Below are 18,672 nucleotides of genomic sequence, written 5' to 3' on the forward strand. Positions count from 1 at the left end.
AAGTAAGGTTGTAGTATCTACAGCCCAGCCAGCCAGTAAGCCATCGAGCCTCGGGAGCGGGACAACAAATATTGTCCACTGAATCGGGATTATCAGGATTCAAGAGAGGGAAAGGATATATAAGAGAAATGCCGAGTATATTGTATACTGTATCTTGAATATGATCGATGCAGAGCGTACTGTACATGTGGATGGGATGCATGATCTTTGTCGTATCTATGCGATGGTGAGAAGGAAGTCCGTAGGGTACGGTACACATTGGACTCAAACAACACTTGCCCCCTCCCCTCAAAGGCTGACGGATGGACTTGCTGATCGAGCAAGACAGGTCAGTGGAGTCCGCTCCATGAAAGAATTTGAGAGATACATGCACAGAGACAAACCGACTACGAGATGCATTGAGGACTACTTCAAAGGACGGACAAGGGAAAAATGCTCAGGTCAATGGCCATTTTTACTCTGACCAATAAAGATTGCATGACATTGACACTCATTGCTCTTCGTCTTGCGGAGCCGTTCTCCCCAAGACTTCATCTCAGAAAAAAAAATAATGATAAGAGAAAAGGAACACTCCGAGGAGCTCAGGATTCTCCAGGCTCTTTCTCGCAGAGTCTCACCCTCCACGCGCGTGCGCGTTCGTCACTCTTCCACAATTAGGATAGCGATAGCGCAATTATGGATATGGCCGGCGCAAATATATGCAATCAGAAGAGTCAAAAGAAATGGGGGAATAAAAAAGACAATAAAAGAAAAGGCGAGGAACGCAGGACAGGGCGTTGCGCTGACAAGAAGACTGCGAAAAGGTGAGACGGATGAGAGAGACCAAAAAAGAAGAGTGTTGAATAATAGAAATAAAAAGATAAGACGGAAAAGACGTAGGCCTCCCAGAATTGTGCTCATACACTTCCATGCGTGCAAATGACAAGAGAATAAGAATGTCAAAGGAAAGGCGGCAGAGAGGGAAAGAAGAAAAAGGAAGAAGAGGGAAGGTGCACAACAATTTACAGGAATCAGGAGTTGTACAAGACAGATGCAGTGGCTTTTGGGTCGGACACCAGGATGCAGGGGGAAAAGAAAAAAAACGGAATCCATTTCCCAGAGGATGCGGGAACGGAGATGCTGCAAGGAATGTGTGTTTTGAGATGGTCAAGTAGAGGTGTGGAGGCAACGCTCCTCTCAAGTAATGTTGCAGTCGATGTTCAAGGCGTCCTAGTTCAGAACGGAGAAAAGGTGGAGAGGAAAAGAATCGGACGTGGGAGGGAAATTCGTCGTAAATAGGTCAGGATACAAAGGCATGGACAAAATCTATCACAATGTCTGCTCTATTGCATCTCTGCCAGGGCATTTTCAAAATCGGCGAGGTCGTCATGAGAAGGTTGATCAAAGATCCGGCGGAAAGGAGGGTCGGCGGGAAAGTCATCGCTGGGACTGGGATCGACACCTTCTGCCTTGCGGATGACTTCTTTCAAGGCGCGAGTGACAACTCCAGCCCGGATGACCAGATCACGCAGAGATTGGGTATCAAAAGGAAGCTTCTGGGTGCGCGGAGACAAAGCCAAAGGACCATCGTCGGTACGACGACTGGGGGAGAGGATATCAAGAACAGATTTGGATCGGGGGGAGTTTTTCGTTAAGTATGCTGGAGTTGCATTGTCGGATCGGGATCCGTGTGGAGGAGGCAGTTGCCAGGAGTCGTCGTCCGCATGACTCGAATTCCGTGGCTTGGATGTGGTCAGCTGGACTGAGCTGATGGGTAGAGGATCTTCCGGCCAGGAATTGTCACTCGTTCGTTTGGAGGAATTCCGGTGCGTGTCGTATTCCGAATCGTCAAAGCTGAATGTGAGCGATGAGGGCGAGCCCGGAGGCGAGTGCTGTTCATCCTCGTCATCGATCGTAGCCAAATTGACGATCCCTTCGGCCTCTTTCCACAGTTCACTGGACGGACCGGACAGGACATTCAACACGCTGGCTTGATGGCGAAGTCGTTTCAGCTCCTCAACAAGCAACGTGAGCTCTTGGACTTGACCGAATTGACCTCGAAGGCTCGCTTGCCGCTCCAAGATCGCCTGGGGAACCGTCATTCCCGGCACCGCCATCTCCGGTTCGGTGCTCTGGGTATCATTACTCGTTGTGGGTTCTTCACTATCTTCAAATTCAAAATCACTGTCCCAGTCCTCGCTCACCCCCTTTGAGCCCAAGCCCCAAGTACCGAACTTGCCAGAGGGTTGACGAGATTCGCTGACGGGAAGCTCTCTCGCTACCGGTACACTTTGGCTACGGAGATGGATCGAGGAGGGGACCTTGCGACAGGCGGCGCGACTACCCCTGTTGATGGCGCTCTGCTTGCCTTGCATCGTCCGAGGGCGAGCTTCCGTGTCGGCGGAATCACGGTCCAGGCGAGCCTGCTCAGACCAGTCGAAAATGTTCATTTTCTGACTCGTAAAGGACTCCGCAACGGGAGATCCAGGATCTGGCTGGGCGAGCATCGAGTGAGAAGGATTGTGCCCGGAAAGTCCTCGAGCGCCATGGCGTCGTGGCTGCAACGGGGGTCCATGGGGCTCACCAGGAAGGGCTCCCAGCATGCTTGCATCTCCTGTGCCGCCTTCGGAAATCCAGGAGTCGTCGCTGAGATGGACTTGAGCGACGTCGGGCACGAGGGAGTTGGAAAAGAGAGGGTTGACGGGCTCCAGTCGTGACGCAAAGGAGCCACGAGGTAGAAGATCCTCGAGAGTCGCAACTTCCTCGTTTGTTAACCGAGTTCCGCCCTTGTCAAACAAGGACTCGATGTGCAGCCCTTTGAGCCCGCCACGGCTTGTCCTATGAGTGCGGATCGAATCCCAATAGTCTGTCATGGTGTCGGTCTCGCATTCATCACTGGAAGTAAAGACGCGAGTGTCGTCCGACCCAATGACCGTGGAGGAGGGCACCGACGCGGCGATGGAATGCCGGTTTGCCAGACGACGGAGAGAGTTGAACGTGTAGCTATCCGATGGACGGGCGGAATGCTGCCAGGCCGACACGGCTACCGCATCCGACGTGAGAGAACGTTGCGCACGCATCCCCACATTGTAATCCTGTGAGACTGATCGTTGCGTCATGAGCGGATCCCGTCCAAACACGGGCACTGCCAACGGGGGCGGCGAGAGGGGATAAGGCCGGCGAAAGACCGATGGATCGGTGATGTTGCGCCGTGAGGGCGGTTGGGGCGGACTAGGAACCAAGGTGCGCAGCTTCGCCAGCTCCGCTGGAGGGATCGAGAAGGTCCTCCCCTTGACCCGTTTCAGAGACCCGGCCCGGGCCCGGCCAGGAATGGGTGTCCCGGACGCAGTCACTGTGTTCACAACGACTCTTCTGGTCTCGAGTTCCTTGACAGATGGCGAGTCTTTTGGAGCGGGTATCTCAAGCTGTGGGAGGGGCCGATGGGCGGGAAGACCCGCCTGTCGAGATGCAGGAGCCGGAGAGCCCTGATCACCCCCAGGCGGGGGAAAGGTGTTGATATCGTCTGCATGACTGACCACAGTGGTCAACTCTGTCCCGAACGGATTGCGAAACGTCACGGGTGTGGTAGTCGCCAACTCATCCTCGTGCGAGGTAGGCGTTTCCGATGTGATTGCGGACGCCAGCACTAACGCGGGCAGCGCATCGCCTTCAAATGCAATTCGTCTGACACCCGTGGATCTGGGGCTTGTCGAGGTGGATAACCGCCGGGCGACCCTGTCTGGCACCCCCCTCAGCGGATGGAAATACGGCTTCCAGTCGGCCTGCTCCTGCACTGCAAAGTCGTCCGCATCCAGGTCTTCCACGGGGAGATCCACCGGGAATCGAGTCGAAAAGTCGAGCGCGAGCGGGGATTGTAAGCGCTGTGATTCGGAACGTTGGTGGCTCGTGGCCGGTCTTCGAAGCGCCGAGACCGGTGAAACAGCGGTGTTCACGAAGAGGGGGTGAGCATTAGAATGTTGTGAGGTTGAGCGCTTCACGAGCTTGTTGGGCGCTCGGCGAGAACTGGACGGGCGAGGAAGGATTGGACTCGCCGATCCATTGAAAGACGGCGTGACTGGACTCGTGGTCGAGGGGGTCTCGGTTTGAAAGGACGCCAACGACAAGCGTCGCAGCCAACTAGTCGAGGGACGACGAGAGTGTGGTTCACGAGTGAGGGACGATTCGGCGGATGCTTCTTCGGGAATTTGTACGGGGGGGTTGCTCATGGTCTGCCCGCGGCGCCGTCGCCGGGCCGCGCTGAAGGACATGGACGCCCGGGGCAGGTCTGGGCCGGGCAACGCATCTCGCGGAGCTCCCTCGAGCTTCTCGGATATCTGCGCTGCGAAATTCGACCAGTCGGGTCCCGCGGTGAGGGGTCGGTTGGATCGTGAGGTGTTGGGCCGGACTGGGATGAAGGTAGTAGGGAATGATGGCTGTTGTTGGTGTTGATGTTGTTCGGAAGGAGTGGCTGGGTGGTGGTATGAGAACGTTTTGCGGCGGAATATGCCCGACTTGGATCGTTCGACGCGACCGAGGGCGAGTCCGGACGGCGCGATTCCTAGCGTGCTGAGGGCACAGAGCTGTATTTGCGCGTGCGCATTAGCACACGAAAATTCTCCTAGTATTCGATCCAGCGCCTGGGGTGGAGGTGGAGATGGGTCGGATCCCCCGCCTCGGTCGTCAAGAGGAGCACCTACCGTGGATATGTGATCCATCTTGGGATGTTGAGGATGCTTTGGAGCGACCTAAGCACCCTCCAACTCAGCTCCGTGGGTTGAAAGATGGCTGTGTAGGACATCCCATTGGGAACGACGAGTGTGCTTCGAGGCTGCGGCTGAGGCTGCGGCTGAGACTCTGGTGAGATTGAAGCGTAGGGAGGCGGCTCGGAAGTCAAGCAAAAAAAAAGTGAAGGTTGGCGAAAGGAACGACGAAGTGACTTTAGAAACAGAGAGGTAGAAACCCGTGGGTGGATGAGAGGCAGAGAAGGGAAGGCGGGCCGCCGAGCAGGTTGATGATCAACAGAAGGAAGCTTTGTTTTCCTGTGGTGGAGTGAAGCTGAAGCTGCCGCACGCGAGGTAGCTAGCTCCCGGCTCTCTTGTCGGAGCCTTTCTGGTCTCTTTTCCCTTCACGGTTGAATCCGTGGTGCTTCTTGGCCAGGCCTGCGAGGACTGGAAGTTGCGCTTGGAACCTGTGAGGCAGAGAATTTCACCTGGAATGAGGGCCAATGAGTGGTGAACCCTTTTTGATGGTAAGTTCCCTGTTCCACACGAATTCCTCCCAAGGCCGATGGAAGGGAGAGAATCGATGACGATTCGGAGAGGATCGAGCAGAGGCTAAGAGGCAAGAGGGGGTAAGAGAGGAGTCGCAGTGAAGTGGAGATCTTGGAGACAGCAATAACCAGGCGAGTTGGGGGAGTGGGCGCCTTTGCAACGCTAAATTGATTAAACTTGGCCCGGTTCTGGACTCTTTTGAAGGAGGGGGGGCAGAAAGGAGACACAACAGGAGGGGGAGATTGATGTGAGGAGGAAAATCAATACTGTCGCGCTCTTTCTCCCTTCCTTTCTCATTTTCTCTCGCTACACGATCAGATGGACCCCCGCAGTGGTTGTGAATGAGCCGCCCAAAAAAAAAAGAGAACGACAGTGCTTTATTTGACCGAGATGAGATTCGTTCTATCAATCTCATCGTGGAAGATGATCTATTGACGGGGCAGTAAGGCACGTGAAATGGCGGTGATGAATTATTGTCCACCACTATACATCCTTTCGATACTCTCTACGTTGCCATCGATTTGTCCATGCAACTGCTTCTGCTTCTCGATCGTATCGACACGAGGACTCATTTGTCGGGACGAATGTGGATGGTGGTCCACGTCTGCTGCCCGGGTTTCTGCTGTCTCCAGTCCAGCGGCGTGTAAACAGCCGTGACAAGAACCACATCCACAAGGGGAAAAACCACAATAAGAAATGCATGAGCTCTGGCACCCCTGCTTAAGGCCATAGATAGGTGAGCAGAGAAACGTCCAAAAGGCGATCAATTCAATCTACAGATTGCAGTTCTGACACCCTGCTCTCCCTTCCCCTCCCCCGAGTCATCCCTTGCAGCGTGCATTGCAGCTTTTACGAGCACCCGCACGGCTCGTGTGTACCTGTCGGTGGACTGGTCTTGGCCCCCCGTTGTGAATGAAATTCTGGTCGGGACCTGCTTCGACCTAGAAACGGTTGGATGGTCTTCACGATTTGAAAAAAAAAGAAAAGAAAAGAAGAGAAAGAATGGAGCATGATGCACATCCAGATAGCCATGACATGGAACTCGATTGATCCTTCTGAAGATTGTTTTGGCGTGTACTTTGAGGTACCCGTCCGCTTGCCCCGGTGGACCGCCAATAGTCACCATCATGTAGTCACCATCATGTAGTCACCATCATGTAGTCACCATCATGTAGTCATGGACACGATTCCTCCCCTAGAACGAACCATCAGCCCGAGCTACTGGCCATCCATCTTCAGTGTTCACTTTCCTTGCACGGACAACTCCGAATGAATCATGGGAGCCAGGCCTTGAGTGGCTGTGGCCGATGCCACGTCTCCAGCCGAGTCTGCCTCAAAAAGGAAAGTTAATCAAAGTTGAAAATCAATATATTTTTTTTAAAAAAAAAAGAAAAGAAAAATTGAAAAGAATCAAAAATCAAGACCGAAGAGCCCAGAAGCCTTCACGTCCAGGAAATGAACCCAGCAGCCGCAAAGGGTCAATGGAGCTCCAACGAGGCCCACGGAGCGGAGAGGTACACCGCGAGCAGGTCCCGGGCCCCATACGACTCGGGATTTTCCCCACACATCTTGTCTGGGCTGGCTGAGATTGTATGGTCACGAACAAGTACAAACTCTGTACTACCGAGTATAGGTTACCGTGAGTACCCAGTACTGAACTGTCTGACCGTGAGTCGGATGCCGATGCTTGATGCTGATGCAGTGCACGCCTGTCGGGTGGGACGCATCTAGGACAGTTTCTTTTTTTTTTCCCGGTTAGCAGTGGTCTCTGCAGGTCCAGTCTTGACTTCTCCTTGGGCGAGGATCCTCGGTGATCGCAGGGACCTCCTGAGTGAGTTTGGTGGTGATGGGATGCCCCGATCTCAGGTGCTGTCCGGCCACGGTGACTGGTTGGACCAGCCGCTTCCCGAGGCTCTGTCCAAGAGAAGAGGTACTGATACCTCGTCACTGGGTCAACGGATGACTGGTTGACACTTGACCGTTCAAGAACTGGGTCCCTGATGCGTTGGTTTGGCGGCTGCAGCCTGCAGGACATTTTGGCTGTTTTGAAACACCATCCTCCAATCCGTGTGCCCCGTTGTCCACCGGTCCAACCGGTCCAGCTGGACGTAGAGTGTAGTGGTACCACCACCAACAGACTCAAGTTGCTCCGGCCCGTTTCTTCAAACACACCGTCGGAGTGCTGCACGGTAACTGGACACACTTGCTCTTCCAGGTGTTGCTGACATCGAGATCGGCACCCAGGATTGAGGTTCCCTGATCTACCGTCCACCATGGTTCTCGAGGAAATGCTTCTTGCGCCCACAGTGTTGATCTCGGGTTCAGTCATTCGAGAAGGACCACGACATCCACTCGATCCATTTTTCCAGTCTCACAATGACACATGAAGTATGTACCGTCCTCGGTCCCGATTCCACACTCCAGGACCTCCGGATGAAGAGGGTTCCTGTTCGGCAGCAGCACGAGGCGTGTTCCACGGTACATTCCACGGCAGCTAAAAATGGGTTCCTTTCTTTTTTCTTCTTTTTTTCTTCTCCTTTGTCTGGGAGCCATCCAGAACCACAGAACCAGCTCCATTCCCGTTCTTTCAACGGGGGATCCAAATAATAATTTTGGTCGTTCCTGCCCGTCCCGAGAGTTGTGTTCCATGTCCGTCTGGAAGAAAATCCAGCGGGCCCGCTTTGCAAATCTACATAATTGAAGCGAAGAGAAAAAAAGACGGCACAAAAAAAAACGGACATGAACGAACGAGCTGGAACAGGGTAAGCTGCCAGCTGGGATAGCTTCTGCCCCGGAAACAACATCCCAAGCTTGCAAACGCCCCGAAATCCGATCGCCGAGATAGCGTCATACCTCACTCCACTCGCGCCAAATGTGAGTCGATACTTTTCCGCGTGGGTCTCACATGGGACAGGCGGCACAACTCGGTTCCTCTTACCGATCGTGTGCCGCCTGGTGGAAATCTCCAAGCCGGTCGATTGGGAAGCGTCCGGCGATACGACGAGATTTGCGAACTTACGCCTGTATCAGTGTCGGCGTCAGGCACCGACTTTGTCCCTGGTCTGGATTCTCTGGAATGAGTTGAGATCATGGACGCAAAATAGCCGCTACGGTACACTATATTCAGCGCCTCCACTGGTTTGTAGACCGATACGTTGATGCATCCACGGTTGATAAGATTGAAGCTGGGCAATTGCGTCCCCTAAGTTCCTTATCGGCACTGAATTTTTTTACATCACGCAAAAGTATCCGCACCACGAAGCATGACACTCATGCGCTGTATTCTTCAATCTGTACAGGCCAGACTAAGGAGAACCGAAACCCATGGGTTGGAGGAACCCGACGCCCGATGTTGTGTACGTGCACGACAAATTCTGCATTGCCCGGAGCCAGACGTTGACAACTCTCGATGATCTCTGTGGGCCCTGTGATTTCTGTCGTTCGGAGACGACTAGGATCATGATGAGATGGAGGGGGATACCGATCCCAACCATGCTTCAATCGATCAACAAGGACCAACAAACCAAACCCTCCCCCCAGCGCTGACGCATTTGAAGCTGGCTCCCTTGCAAGCGGCACTAAATTAATTCCCCGCAGGAACGAACCGTGTACATAGTTCAACAGAACTTGGACTCCAAATCTGGCCCCAGTCTCGACTCAACTGCAAGGAGCTCTGCACAGAAAGTCGCTGGAACTCTCTCTAATGATATGCACTATCGGAGACAAAAGTGGGCCAATGACTGGATCTTGCATGGTATCCATGAAGCAAGCAACCCGACGAATCCACAAATCTATAGGCGCAGAATACAGAGAGAAGGTATAGACGCTAGACAGGACGACCACAGCACTCTTTTCGCAGAGCGTCACCTGGACGAGCCACGTCAAGTAATCCCTCGCTTCCACTCAAGTAGCAGGGATGGGGGCTTGCCAGGTCCGTGATGGTGGCGGCGCCTCTGCGTCCAACCCTTGCTCGTGGTAATCTCCGTTGCCATGGTTGGGAAGCCATCGTAGGGGGATAGTTTGAGGGTCTAGGTGAGATACAGAGACACAAAGGTCTTTATGATGACTTTGTCAGGTGGATATAGCAAGGAAATAATAAGAATTTAAAAAAAAAAAGACAAACCCCCGAGATGAATTGAATTGTTCATGTAGATCGTTTCACTGATGTCGTATCATTGTAGAAAGTATCCCTCGTTTCAGAGAGATGTTCTGCTGTCGGCACAGGATGAAAGTGGTCACTTTGATCACTCGACAATAGCTACATCATGTACCTTGTGATTTACCTCGGTCGGGGGTGCACTTGCATCGCGAGAACCGGGGGGGGGGGGGGGGGGGGGAGATCACCTTTGGCTTCACAGGCGGCCATGCTGGAATCACGTCCAGCGCGCACGACTTTTGCTCTACCCCATTAACAAGCCTAGAGCAGGGATCTGCGTCGCTAGCAATATTAGTGTCAGTGGATATCCAGCAACAAAATCAGTGACATGTGTTCGAGACGGTTGCCTCGTAAGACTAGACCTTTAAAACATACATGGCTTTGCTTTATAGCATTGAAATGAACCTGCCTCAGTGTGTCAGGGTCCAGCATTGAGCTACATGTAATCATCCATTCATTAGCTTTTGAGCCAGGTTGCAAGTTTCAACAAATTGATCATACTAGCGACAATAGTCCACCATTTGATGTCCTTGCGAGTGTGAATAGCGCCCACCCCAGAACATTAACCCTGGAAGCATTCATCTTGCAAAATGCACCACTTCAAGTGGCCCATGGACTTTATCATTTACTTTTCACCTTGACAATTGGTCATTAGTCCCCTTTGTGCTATAGTTAGTCTTCTCAACTTTAGAGACTGGGCTGAGTTTGTCAATTTTGTCAAGAAGTACCTGTCAATCGCATATCTCAGCACTTGTATTATCCTTAATTTAGTCTCGTTTTCAAATAGAGATGGATCGATTATATCCATGGACACTATCAAGGGGGGGCAAAAAGGCACCGGAAGCTTACTATGTGGACATGCAAGGCTAGTAGTATTCGCCTCCGGTAATATACTTATCTTGCCTGGCAATTTTAAATTGAACTGACGAGGCCAAGGATTACAAAGTGATACTCCTCGGAATTCATACTATTATTGATTGGAGAATTCCATGCGCATCAAAGAAATGACAAATCCTTTTCTTTTCTTTCTTGCTTGATGCAGCTGTGGCGTGTATTTTGAAGAACACGATCGGCCGGGATGGGGAATCATTGCACACTGGATTTTAGTTCAAGTCACCAGGTTCCCGAAGGACAGGCATCGCGCTCTATGTTAAATCTTCGGATGCAATTGATTTGGAATTTTCACTTAATATGTCACTAGAGAGAGATGGAGGGAGAGAGTGTGCGTATGTTTTGAGTCTGATTTGATTCATCACTCAGCGTAGCGTACGATAGCAAAGTTGCTATCTGATCAACTTGCTTCCCAGCTACATGATACTCGATCTTAGGCTTGTCATGGAGATACCCTGCCAAATCTCTTTGCAATGATAGTCGTGCAAGAGGTGAGGTGCTTGCAAGCTTCGTGGCTGTCTACGTTTTCAAGATCCAAGGACCTTTGAGTGGTAGGATGGTTAGATTACGTTTGAGTGACTACAGCATGTACCCAAAGGTACGTCAATATCGAATGTCCATCTTCCAGAGTAGATCACACATGTCATACAAATATTCAAGATTCGATGCCAAGAATGCGATCGTGCTTCATTCTGTCCAAACCGGAATCGTGAATAGATCGAGCCAAGTTTCGACGGAATGTCTTGCGGCCCCCGTACCTGGGAATCTGCCACGATAAGAATGTCCCGAGCTTGCTTGAGCGCACGACCTCAGGCTTCATTCAACGACAGTGCTCAAATGCTGGGACTCACGAATACAACCTGTAGATGATGATGCATGTGGGGATTCCCTGCAATTTCAAGTCAATGCACTTGAGAGTCCACAGGCCAAGACCAGCTAATTGAGGCCAGCAACTCGCAGCTCATTCAAGTAGACCGGCGGAGAAGCTTCTATCATCATCATGTGACTTTATCGATAAGAAAATCAAAAATCACCCCTCTTACTGAGCGGTAGGATGGCCTGGAGCCGATCTACCCCAGACCTCGAGAACGTCATTGTCGGCTTCTCAGTTTGTCGACATAAGCGTCCAAGTCTCCTAAGGTCACCGATCTAGCTGAAGCACAGCTGTATTATCTCCAAAATGGAGGCAGAACTCCAGTCAAAGATCCCCGGGTTGGATCGTGTCATTTCGGAATACTCGGTGGTGCGTTTCTTTTTTTTTTTGCCCTTCGCCCTCGTCACGAACTTCTTGAGAACGCAGTCTGACAGGTCTTCAGGGTTATCTCACTCATGCTTCCAACCTCTACGTCGAAGAGACAAACACACAGTCACCCCTCGCCGAAGCTGCCGAGACGGTGACGGAGCTGTTGGTCTCTGCCTCGGGAGACTTCTCGACCAAGAACCGTGATGCGATCAGCAGCCTGGTGGAAAAATTCATCACATCTTTGAGCTCTGCCAATGGCGCCGACTCTGAGAAGCGGCAAATGCCGATGATGGCCAAGCGACTCGACCAGACCATCAACGTGGGCTCTCAGCGAAACATGTCCTCCACCCTGGGTCTGAGCGGCACCACGGTGGATTTGGAGTCGGCCAATGCTCGAAAGGTCGAGTCGCGTGTGGACAAGAAGAAGCTCGAAAAGGCCGAGCGAAAGATTCGAGCCAAGCAGGAGAAGAAGCAGATGAAGACTGTTCATTACGAGGCATCTCGCCTGCTCAACCAGCCCGACGAGGCCATGTCCTACGAGGAGTTCTTCATGGCGGTCAACCCCCTGCAGCTTGGCTCCGATTCACAGTCCAAGAGCAAGGACATCAAGTTGGACAATATCGATATCTCTGTCAGCGGTCTGCGTATCTTGACGGATGCACAGTTGACTCTTGCGTATGGACGGCGCTACGGTCTTGTCGGTCAGAACGGTATCGGTAAATCTACGCTGCTGCGAGCTCTCAGTCGCCGAGAAGTTGCCATTCCCAATCACATTTCGATTCTTCACGTCGAGCAAGAGGTAAATTTTGATTTTTGGGGAGCATGCGAACTTCTCAAATCAAGATCCCTGGCTGACCAAAATCTATAGATCATGGGTGATGACACACCGGCCCTTCAAGCCGTGCTGGATGCAGACGTCTGGCGCAAGCATCTGCTTTCAGAACAGGAGGTGCGTTTTCTGGCCATTTTTCATCCTTTTGCCTTGGCTAACCAGAGGCTCTAGAAAATCTCCAAGCAACTGAATGCCATCGAAGAGGAACGGTCGCAAATGGCCGACACATCTCAAGATGCTGCCAGATTAGATCACGAGAGGGAGGGTCTGGACGTCACTTTGTCTGATATCCACTCCAAACTTTCCGAAATGGAGTCCGACAAGGCCGAATCTCGAGCTGCTAGTATCCTGGCTGGTCTCGGTTTCTCTCCCGAGCGTCAGCAGTACGCTACAAAGACGTTCTCAGGTGGTTGGCGAATGCGTTTGGCTTTGGCTCGTGCTCTGTTCTGCGAACCTGACTTGCTACTTCTTGACGGTCCGTATCCTGACAACCCCGTAAGTCTTATGGATGGGATCGCCTTGCTGACTCGAATACAGAACCTTCCAACATGTTGGATGTGCCGTCCATTACTTTCCTTGCCAACTACCTGCAGGGCTACCCCAGCACAGTTCTTGTCGTTTCTCACGATCGTGCATTCCTCAACGAAGTTGCCACGGATATTATCCATCAGCACTCTGAACGACTGGACTACTACAAGGGTGCTAACTTTGGTGAGATAACCTCATTGTCCTGTCGTATGTCAACTTCTGCTAATCCAAATATTCTTTCTCTCCCACAGAGTCCTTCTATGCGACCAAGGAGGAGCGCAGAAAGATGGCCAAGCGCGAGTATGAGAAGCAGATGGCCGAGCGTGCTCACCTTCAAGGTTCGTTTTCGTTCGTTCCCGGCCACAGAAATAATTCGCCTGCTAATCGCTTCCCCAAAGCCTTCATCGATAAATTCCGTTACAATGCGGCCAAGTCCTCAGAAGCTCAATCACGTATCAAGAAGCTCGAACGTATGCCGGTTCTCGAAGCTCCCGAGAGCGAATATGTCGTTCACTTCCAATTCCCCGAGGTCGAGAAGCTTTCACCGCCCATCGTTCAAATGTCGGATGTCGCCTTCGGTTACACTCCCGAGAAGCCTCTGCTCCGAGACGTCGACCTGGACGTCCAGCTGGATTCTCGAATTGGTATTGTGGGACCCAACGGTGCGGGTAAGACTACAGTACTGAAGCTGCTCACGAACCAACTCACTCCCACAAAGGGTCAGATTTCAACACACTCCCGTTTGCGTATTGGATTCTTCGCGCAGCATCACGTGGATGCTCTTGATCTAACCACCAGCGCTGTGAGTTTCATGGCCAAAACTTACCCTGGTAAGAGCGATGAAGAGTACCGTCGTCACTTGGGTGCCTTTGGTATCACCGGTATGACTGGTCTCCAACGTATGGAGCTCTTGTCTGGAGGTCAAAAGTCCCGTGTTGCATTTGCTTGTTTGTCTCTCACCAACCCTCACATCCTGGTTCTTGACGAGCCTTCCAACCACTTGGATATTGAGGGTATGGATGCGCTTTCGGAAGCGCTGCAACGCTTCGAGGGTGGTGTGGTCATGGTCTCTCACGATGTCACTATGCTCCAGAACGTCTGCAAGAGCCTGTGGGTCTGTGACCATGGAACGGTGACCAAGTTTGATGGCGATGTCAAGGCGTACAAGAAGTTGATTAGTTCCCAAGCTGATGCAGCTGGCGTTGTTGCCAAGCACTAAGGTTGAAAAACAGTTATATACCATGAAATTGATCGTGCAACAGTCACAATTCCTCTTTACTCTCAGGAAAAACCCAGGCCTCAATCTATAAACGACGTTCCAAATTCTAGACATGCTTTTGTTTTATTCAGGTAATGGTAAAATATCACGCATTGGCGTAGAACTGTGGTGTATATTTCGTAGGTCACCACATTTCGAACTCTTGGAGAAGTCGTGAGTGGATCCCGTGATGTGAACCCGCAGTCAGCCGCCCTTTTGCGGAAAGTCTGTCGACCTTAGATTTCTCGATCTCCAATCCGCAGTCTTCTTGTCAAATCCTCAGTTTGAAGAGGATACCCACAAATGGGGACTTTATTTCGACAGATTGTAAAATGTCTTTAAGTAGTGAGATCGGAGATTCCGGGTCACAAGCGCCTCTCCTTGCGGAGACCGACGCTTATCCAGACAATGATCCTGAGGCGGCCCCAAGCGACGATGGTCAGTCCATGTCCGATTCGCAGTATTCAGGTGGATGGTTTATCTGGAGCTTGACATTTTCCGCTGGGCTCAGCGGCTTGCTGTTTGGCTACGAGTGGGTTGACGACGTCCTCCTTCTCCGTTATCGCTCTGGTAAAACTTACAGTTTCTGCACCTGCGCAGTACCGGTGTCATCTCGTCTACGCTTGTGACTGTCGGCTCCGAACTGTCTGGTCGAGCGCTTACAACGCTTGACGAGAGTGCGATCACCTCGTGTACAAGCTTGTTTGCGCTCATAGCTTGTCCATTCACCGGCATATTAGCAGACAAGTACGGCCGTCGACGCATCATTCTTGTTGCCGATGTTCTCTTTGCTCTAGGAGCAATACTGCAGGCCTCTACCAGCCAAGTATGGGGCATGATCGCCGGCCGTAGTATTGTCGGCCTAGCTGTCGGTAGCGCAAGTGCAGTGACACCAATGTATGTCATCCCAAATGCTTCCCTGAAGATGAATGATTGTGCTGCGCCGGGGGGTCGTGAGCAATGAGCATTTAGCTGAGCAATGTCAATGAACAGGTATATTTCGGAGGTGGCGCCCTCGCACATCAGAGGACGACTGGTTGTTATCCTAGCTCTTCTCATAACCGGTGGCCAGGTCGTGGCTTATATCATTGGATGGCTTTTTTCTGAATCGGCGGGGGGCTGGCGCTGGATCGTTGGCTTGGGCGCAGCGCCTGCGATTGTGCAATTTGCCATCATCCTTCTGCTGCCAGAGACACCCCGCTGGCTCGTCAAGATGGGATTCGATCATAGAGCCGTCGAGGTGCTTTCACGCATCTACCATGATTCACCGAGCTGTGATCGTATCGTTCGACGGGTCATGCGGGACATCAAAGGTGAGATTGCCGAAGAGAAATTGCAGAGAGATCCGAGCGAAGATCAGGACAGTCGGCCGCAGTGGCTCCTCGACATCTACCAACGAGCTCGCGTTCTCTTCCACGAGGGCGGGAACCGCCGCGCCTTGACAATCGCAATGATGCTCCAGGCTCTTCAACAGCTTTGCGGCTTTAACAGTCTGATGTACTTCTCGGGGATCATCTTCTCAGCTCTATCCTTTTCTTCACCCACGTTGACTTCATTGACTGTGGCTGGAACCAACTTCATTTTCACACTGGTCGCTTTTGTGCTGATTGATAGAATCGGCCGACGGCGTATCCTGCTGTATTCTGTGCCGGTCATGGTTGTCTCGCTCTTGTTGTGTGCTGTGGCATTTTCTTCATTGGATATTTCTTTGGATCCCCAGGTGCCACCTGCAAGGCCAACTGGCTCCCTGGACGAGGCAGGGTCGACATACGCCGTGGTCATTCTCGCGTGCCTGAGCATCTTCACAGCCGCATACGCATTCGGCATTGGAAATGTGCCCTGGCAACAGTCAGAATTATTCCCGCTGAACGTAAGGTCCACGGGTTCGGGACTGGCGACAGCAACGAACTGGGGTTGCAACTTCATCGTAGGCCTCACTTTTCTCCCGATGATGAAGTGGCTGTCTCCTACTTGGACATTTGCCGTGTATGCACTGATTTGTGCTCTTGGGTGGCTTGCTATTTGGAGGATCTACCCAGAACTGAGCGGACTCGGCCTCGAAGAAGTCAAAGGTCTCCTAGCTCATAGTTGGGGCGTTGAACAAACCCTCAGAAGGCGATCAAACTCGCAGCGAGAACAGGATATTTGAACATATTTCCTGGCACGAGTTATATGCATAGAATATCAGAGAATTCGACACTTCCAAGTTTGCCTCTAATGATTTACTCCTGCATGTGCATCAATGCCGCTGTTGATAGGTCGACCTCACTCTTACTTGCGACGTCCTCTATCACCTTCCCACCCCCCACGAAATTTCACTTCTTTTACTCCAAACTCACCCCAAGACACTTGGATAACTTTTGCGCTCAGAGAATTATTTCTCAATTGCCTGACAGATGCTCATTGCAAGCCACTCTCTCGCCGTTCGCCATCTCCCATATTTGCGCTCCTGCGCTGTCCCTGACTTTTCACCACTGAAATCGATAGCCTTGCCAACCAAGAAGATGAGATCACGAACCAAGGCAACCGCAAGCCGAATGTTCCTGAAGCTCCCGAATGAGGTGAGGAGTCCGTCCGTGCAGCACGCGATGCATTAACACTGACCAGTCTTTATACCCAGATCCTACAGCATATTGCGAGTTTCCTGACTTCGGACCAAGATCTGGGAAATTTTGGTCTTGCTTGCAGAGCTATCAACGACCGCGTGCTGGGCTCCGCCTCCAGCGTGTGGAGAGCTCGCTTTCAGGACAGATACGACCTTCCTCCAGGCAAGACGAATGCAGAACTCGGCTTTGAATACCGGGTTCGGGCCCTTGTCCTGCCACAAGCCATTGATTTCAAACAGGAGGCGAGCGAGCATCAAACCCTTTGGCTTGAAGTGATGCAGCAGATGCTACTTGAGATACTGACACTACCTCTCACATTGGAATCGTCCAAGACGTATGAGCGAATTTGCGAAGTCCTGAGCAAGAGCGAGTTGCTGGAGCACCCACTCAGACAAACCCCTTCGGAGCTCTTCTGTGCAGTGCAGCTGGTTCGTCCACGAGCAAAATTTTGATTTTGTTTCATAGTATCATTCTCAAGTGATGGGTGTGATGACTCACAATTTCCTAATCTCGTATAGTGCCTCACTTCCCTGGCCCTCGCCTTGCATGACGCAGATGGAAAGACCCCTAAAATAAAGAATCACTGCACTCGATCCGAGTATGATCCTGCCGTCGTATACTCGCTCGGAGATGATTTGAGTACGCCGTTTGTCGAGCATGAGAAACTTGACTTGGCCCGCTTATTGCACATTCGCGGCTTCTGGCAGCGCCATATGCTGAATCAAGCCGAGCAAACGTTTTACGAAACCTTTATTCGGTTGCCTGAAACGGTCAGACCTCAGGCACGGAAGACGTTTAATGACCTGGAAGCGAATATTGCCATTTGTTGGCTGGGCTACTATTGTGAGATCGGCAGTTTTTTCTTTCTTCTTTCTCTCTCTCTCTCTCTTTTTTTTTCTTCTCCCTTAACCGTGAAACTGCCCAAGCTGACTCATTCCACCACAGCATGCCTGCATCCCATGCCAACCAGACGTGAAGACTTTGAAGACCAGGAGACCTGTGCTGACCTCCGAGGAGAGCATATAATCCTTCCTGAGATCATGGTACGACAATGCAATTTAAAAACAAGTTTGAACATGGAGGCTCTGTCCAAAAAAAAAAGAAAAACACATATTGATCAAACACAATCGAATCATTCAAACCAGATGTTAACCGTCAACCCGAACACGGAAGCGTTCTGGCCTGAGAGCTGCAACAAATTCATCCCCATCCATGAAGACGACAAAGTCGACCGTTCCTACTTTCGCGGTATACAAAACACGCTGAATGGCGAACCGGGACAGCACTCTGTATTTGGATTCACCGAGACTATTGCGCACAGTTACGGTGGCATACCTGGATGGATGCGCGTGTGCCTTACCATTTGCGAGGGACCTCGTGACGACAGTGACGATGATCGTGACGATGATGACCCGAGCCAGGAAAGCGGTGGTCTGTGGGTTCATGGGTATGAAGGGGTGGTTTTGCCTGGAGGACGTATCATGCTGGGTCGATGGATTGATATGAAGACGATGGACGCAAGTGGACGTGGTCCGTTTATTTTTTGGAATTAGTGATTGCGACTGATGGACAGGTGCTTACTTCTCGCGGTGTGCCCGAGCAGATGAGTTTCGTCTGCTATCTTCCTTTCCTCCTTTCTTTTTCTATGGGAATTCGGCATAGGGGTGGAAGTCTGAGATACACATGCACAGGGGCCCGATGGTGGTTATGGCCAGAGGATTGAGTTAGCAGCAAGGCGTATTACTTCCAAAGACACATTAGCGACTTACTGCATTCAATGGAATTTCTTTAGTATTAATACTACGCATGGTGAATGCGGCAACTGTTGCGCCTTGGCATTAGTGGTCACTACCTATCCAATCGGTCTTCGTTGCGCATAATTCGGTGGCCTCGTCTGTTGACCTTTTAC

The 18,672-nt window shown here is 51.6% G+C and overlaps 7 protein-coding genes across 7 annotated transcripts; 4 read left to right on the forward strand and 3 right to left on the reverse strand.

Annotated features, from left to right (window-relative positions):
- Window positions 1-639: 639 nt before the first annotated feature.
- Window positions 640-900, reverse strand: POX_a00915 (uncharacterized protein; the record flags this gene model as incomplete). The annotated part of the gene is made up of 1 exon (XM_050109849.1): window positions 640-900. The coding sequence occupies one exon, from the start codon at window positions 898-900 to the stop codon at window positions 640-642; it is 261 nt and encodes an 86-aa protein (XP_049973617.1).
- A 422-nt stretch (window positions 901-1,322) lies between these two features.
- On the reverse strand, window positions 1,323-4,694 carry POX_a00916 (uncharacterized protein; the record flags this gene model as incomplete). The annotated part of the gene is made up of 1 exon (XM_050109850.1): window positions 1,323-4,694. One exon carries the CDS (start codon window positions 4,692-4,694, stop codon window positions 1,323-1,325), a length of 3,372 nt encoding a protein of 1,123 aa, XP_049973618.1.
- Window positions 4,695-7,625: 2,931 nt separating this feature from the next.
- Window positions 7,626-8,329, forward strand: POX_a00917 (uncharacterized protein; the record flags this gene model as incomplete). The annotated part of the gene is made up of 2 exons (XM_050109851.1): window positions 7,626-7,727; window positions 8,033-8,329. 2 exons carry the CDS (start codon window positions 7,626-7,628, stop codon window positions 8,327-8,329), a joined length of 399 nt encoding a protein of 132 aa, XP_049973619.1.
- A 2,622-nt stretch (window positions 8,330-10,951) lies between these two features.
- POX_a00918 (uncharacterized protein) lies at window positions 10,952-11,116 on the reverse strand (the record flags this gene model as incomplete). Its single annotated transcript, XM_050109852.1, has 1 exon — window positions 10,952-11,116. One exon carries the CDS (start codon window positions 11,114-11,116, stop codon window positions 10,952-10,954), a length of 165 nt encoding a protein of 54 aa, XP_049973620.1.
- Window positions 11,117-11,476: 360 nt separating this feature from the next.
- Window positions 11,477-14,118, forward strand: POX_a00919 (putative ABC transporter ATP-binding protein; the record flags this gene model as incomplete). Its single annotated transcript, XM_050109853.1, has 6 exons — window positions 11,477-11,539; window positions 11,613-12,338; window positions 12,408-12,488; window positions 12,543-12,846; window positions 12,909-13,082; window positions 13,151-14,118. 6 exons carry the CDS (start codon window positions 11,477-11,479, stop codon window positions 14,116-14,118), a joined length of 2,316 nt encoding a protein of 771 aa, XP_049973621.1.
- Window positions 14,119-14,489: 371 nt separating this feature from the next.
- POX_a00920 (Myo-inositol transporter 1) lies at window positions 14,490-16,306 on the forward strand (the record flags this gene model as incomplete). Its single annotated transcript, XM_050109854.1, has 3 exons — window positions 14,490-14,689; window positions 14,758-15,054; window positions 15,151-16,306. The coding sequence occupies 3 exons, from the start codon at window positions 14,490-14,492 to the stop codon at window positions 16,304-16,306; spliced, it is 1,653 nt and encodes a 550-aa protein (XP_049973622.1).
- Window positions 16,307-16,553: 247 nt separating this feature from the next.
- On the forward strand, window positions 16,554-18,316 carry POX_a00921 (uncharacterized protein; the record flags this gene model as incomplete). Its single annotated transcript, XM_050109855.1, has 5 exons — window positions 16,554-16,718; window positions 16,778-17,191; window positions 17,282-17,606; window positions 17,709-17,806; window positions 17,909-18,316. 5 exons carry the CDS (start codon window positions 16,554-16,556, stop codon window positions 18,314-18,316), a joined length of 1,410 nt encoding a protein of 469 aa, XP_049973623.1.
- Between the last annotated feature and the right edge of the window lie 356 nt (window positions 18,317-18,672).

This window comes from Penicillium oxalicum, chromosome I (assembly GCF_001723175.1).
Source record: "Penicillium oxalicum strain HP7-1 chromosome I, whole genome shotgun sequence".
Lineage (NCBI taxonomy): Eukaryota > Fungi > Ascomycota > Eurotiomycetes > Eurotiales > Aspergillaceae > Penicillium > Penicillium oxalicum.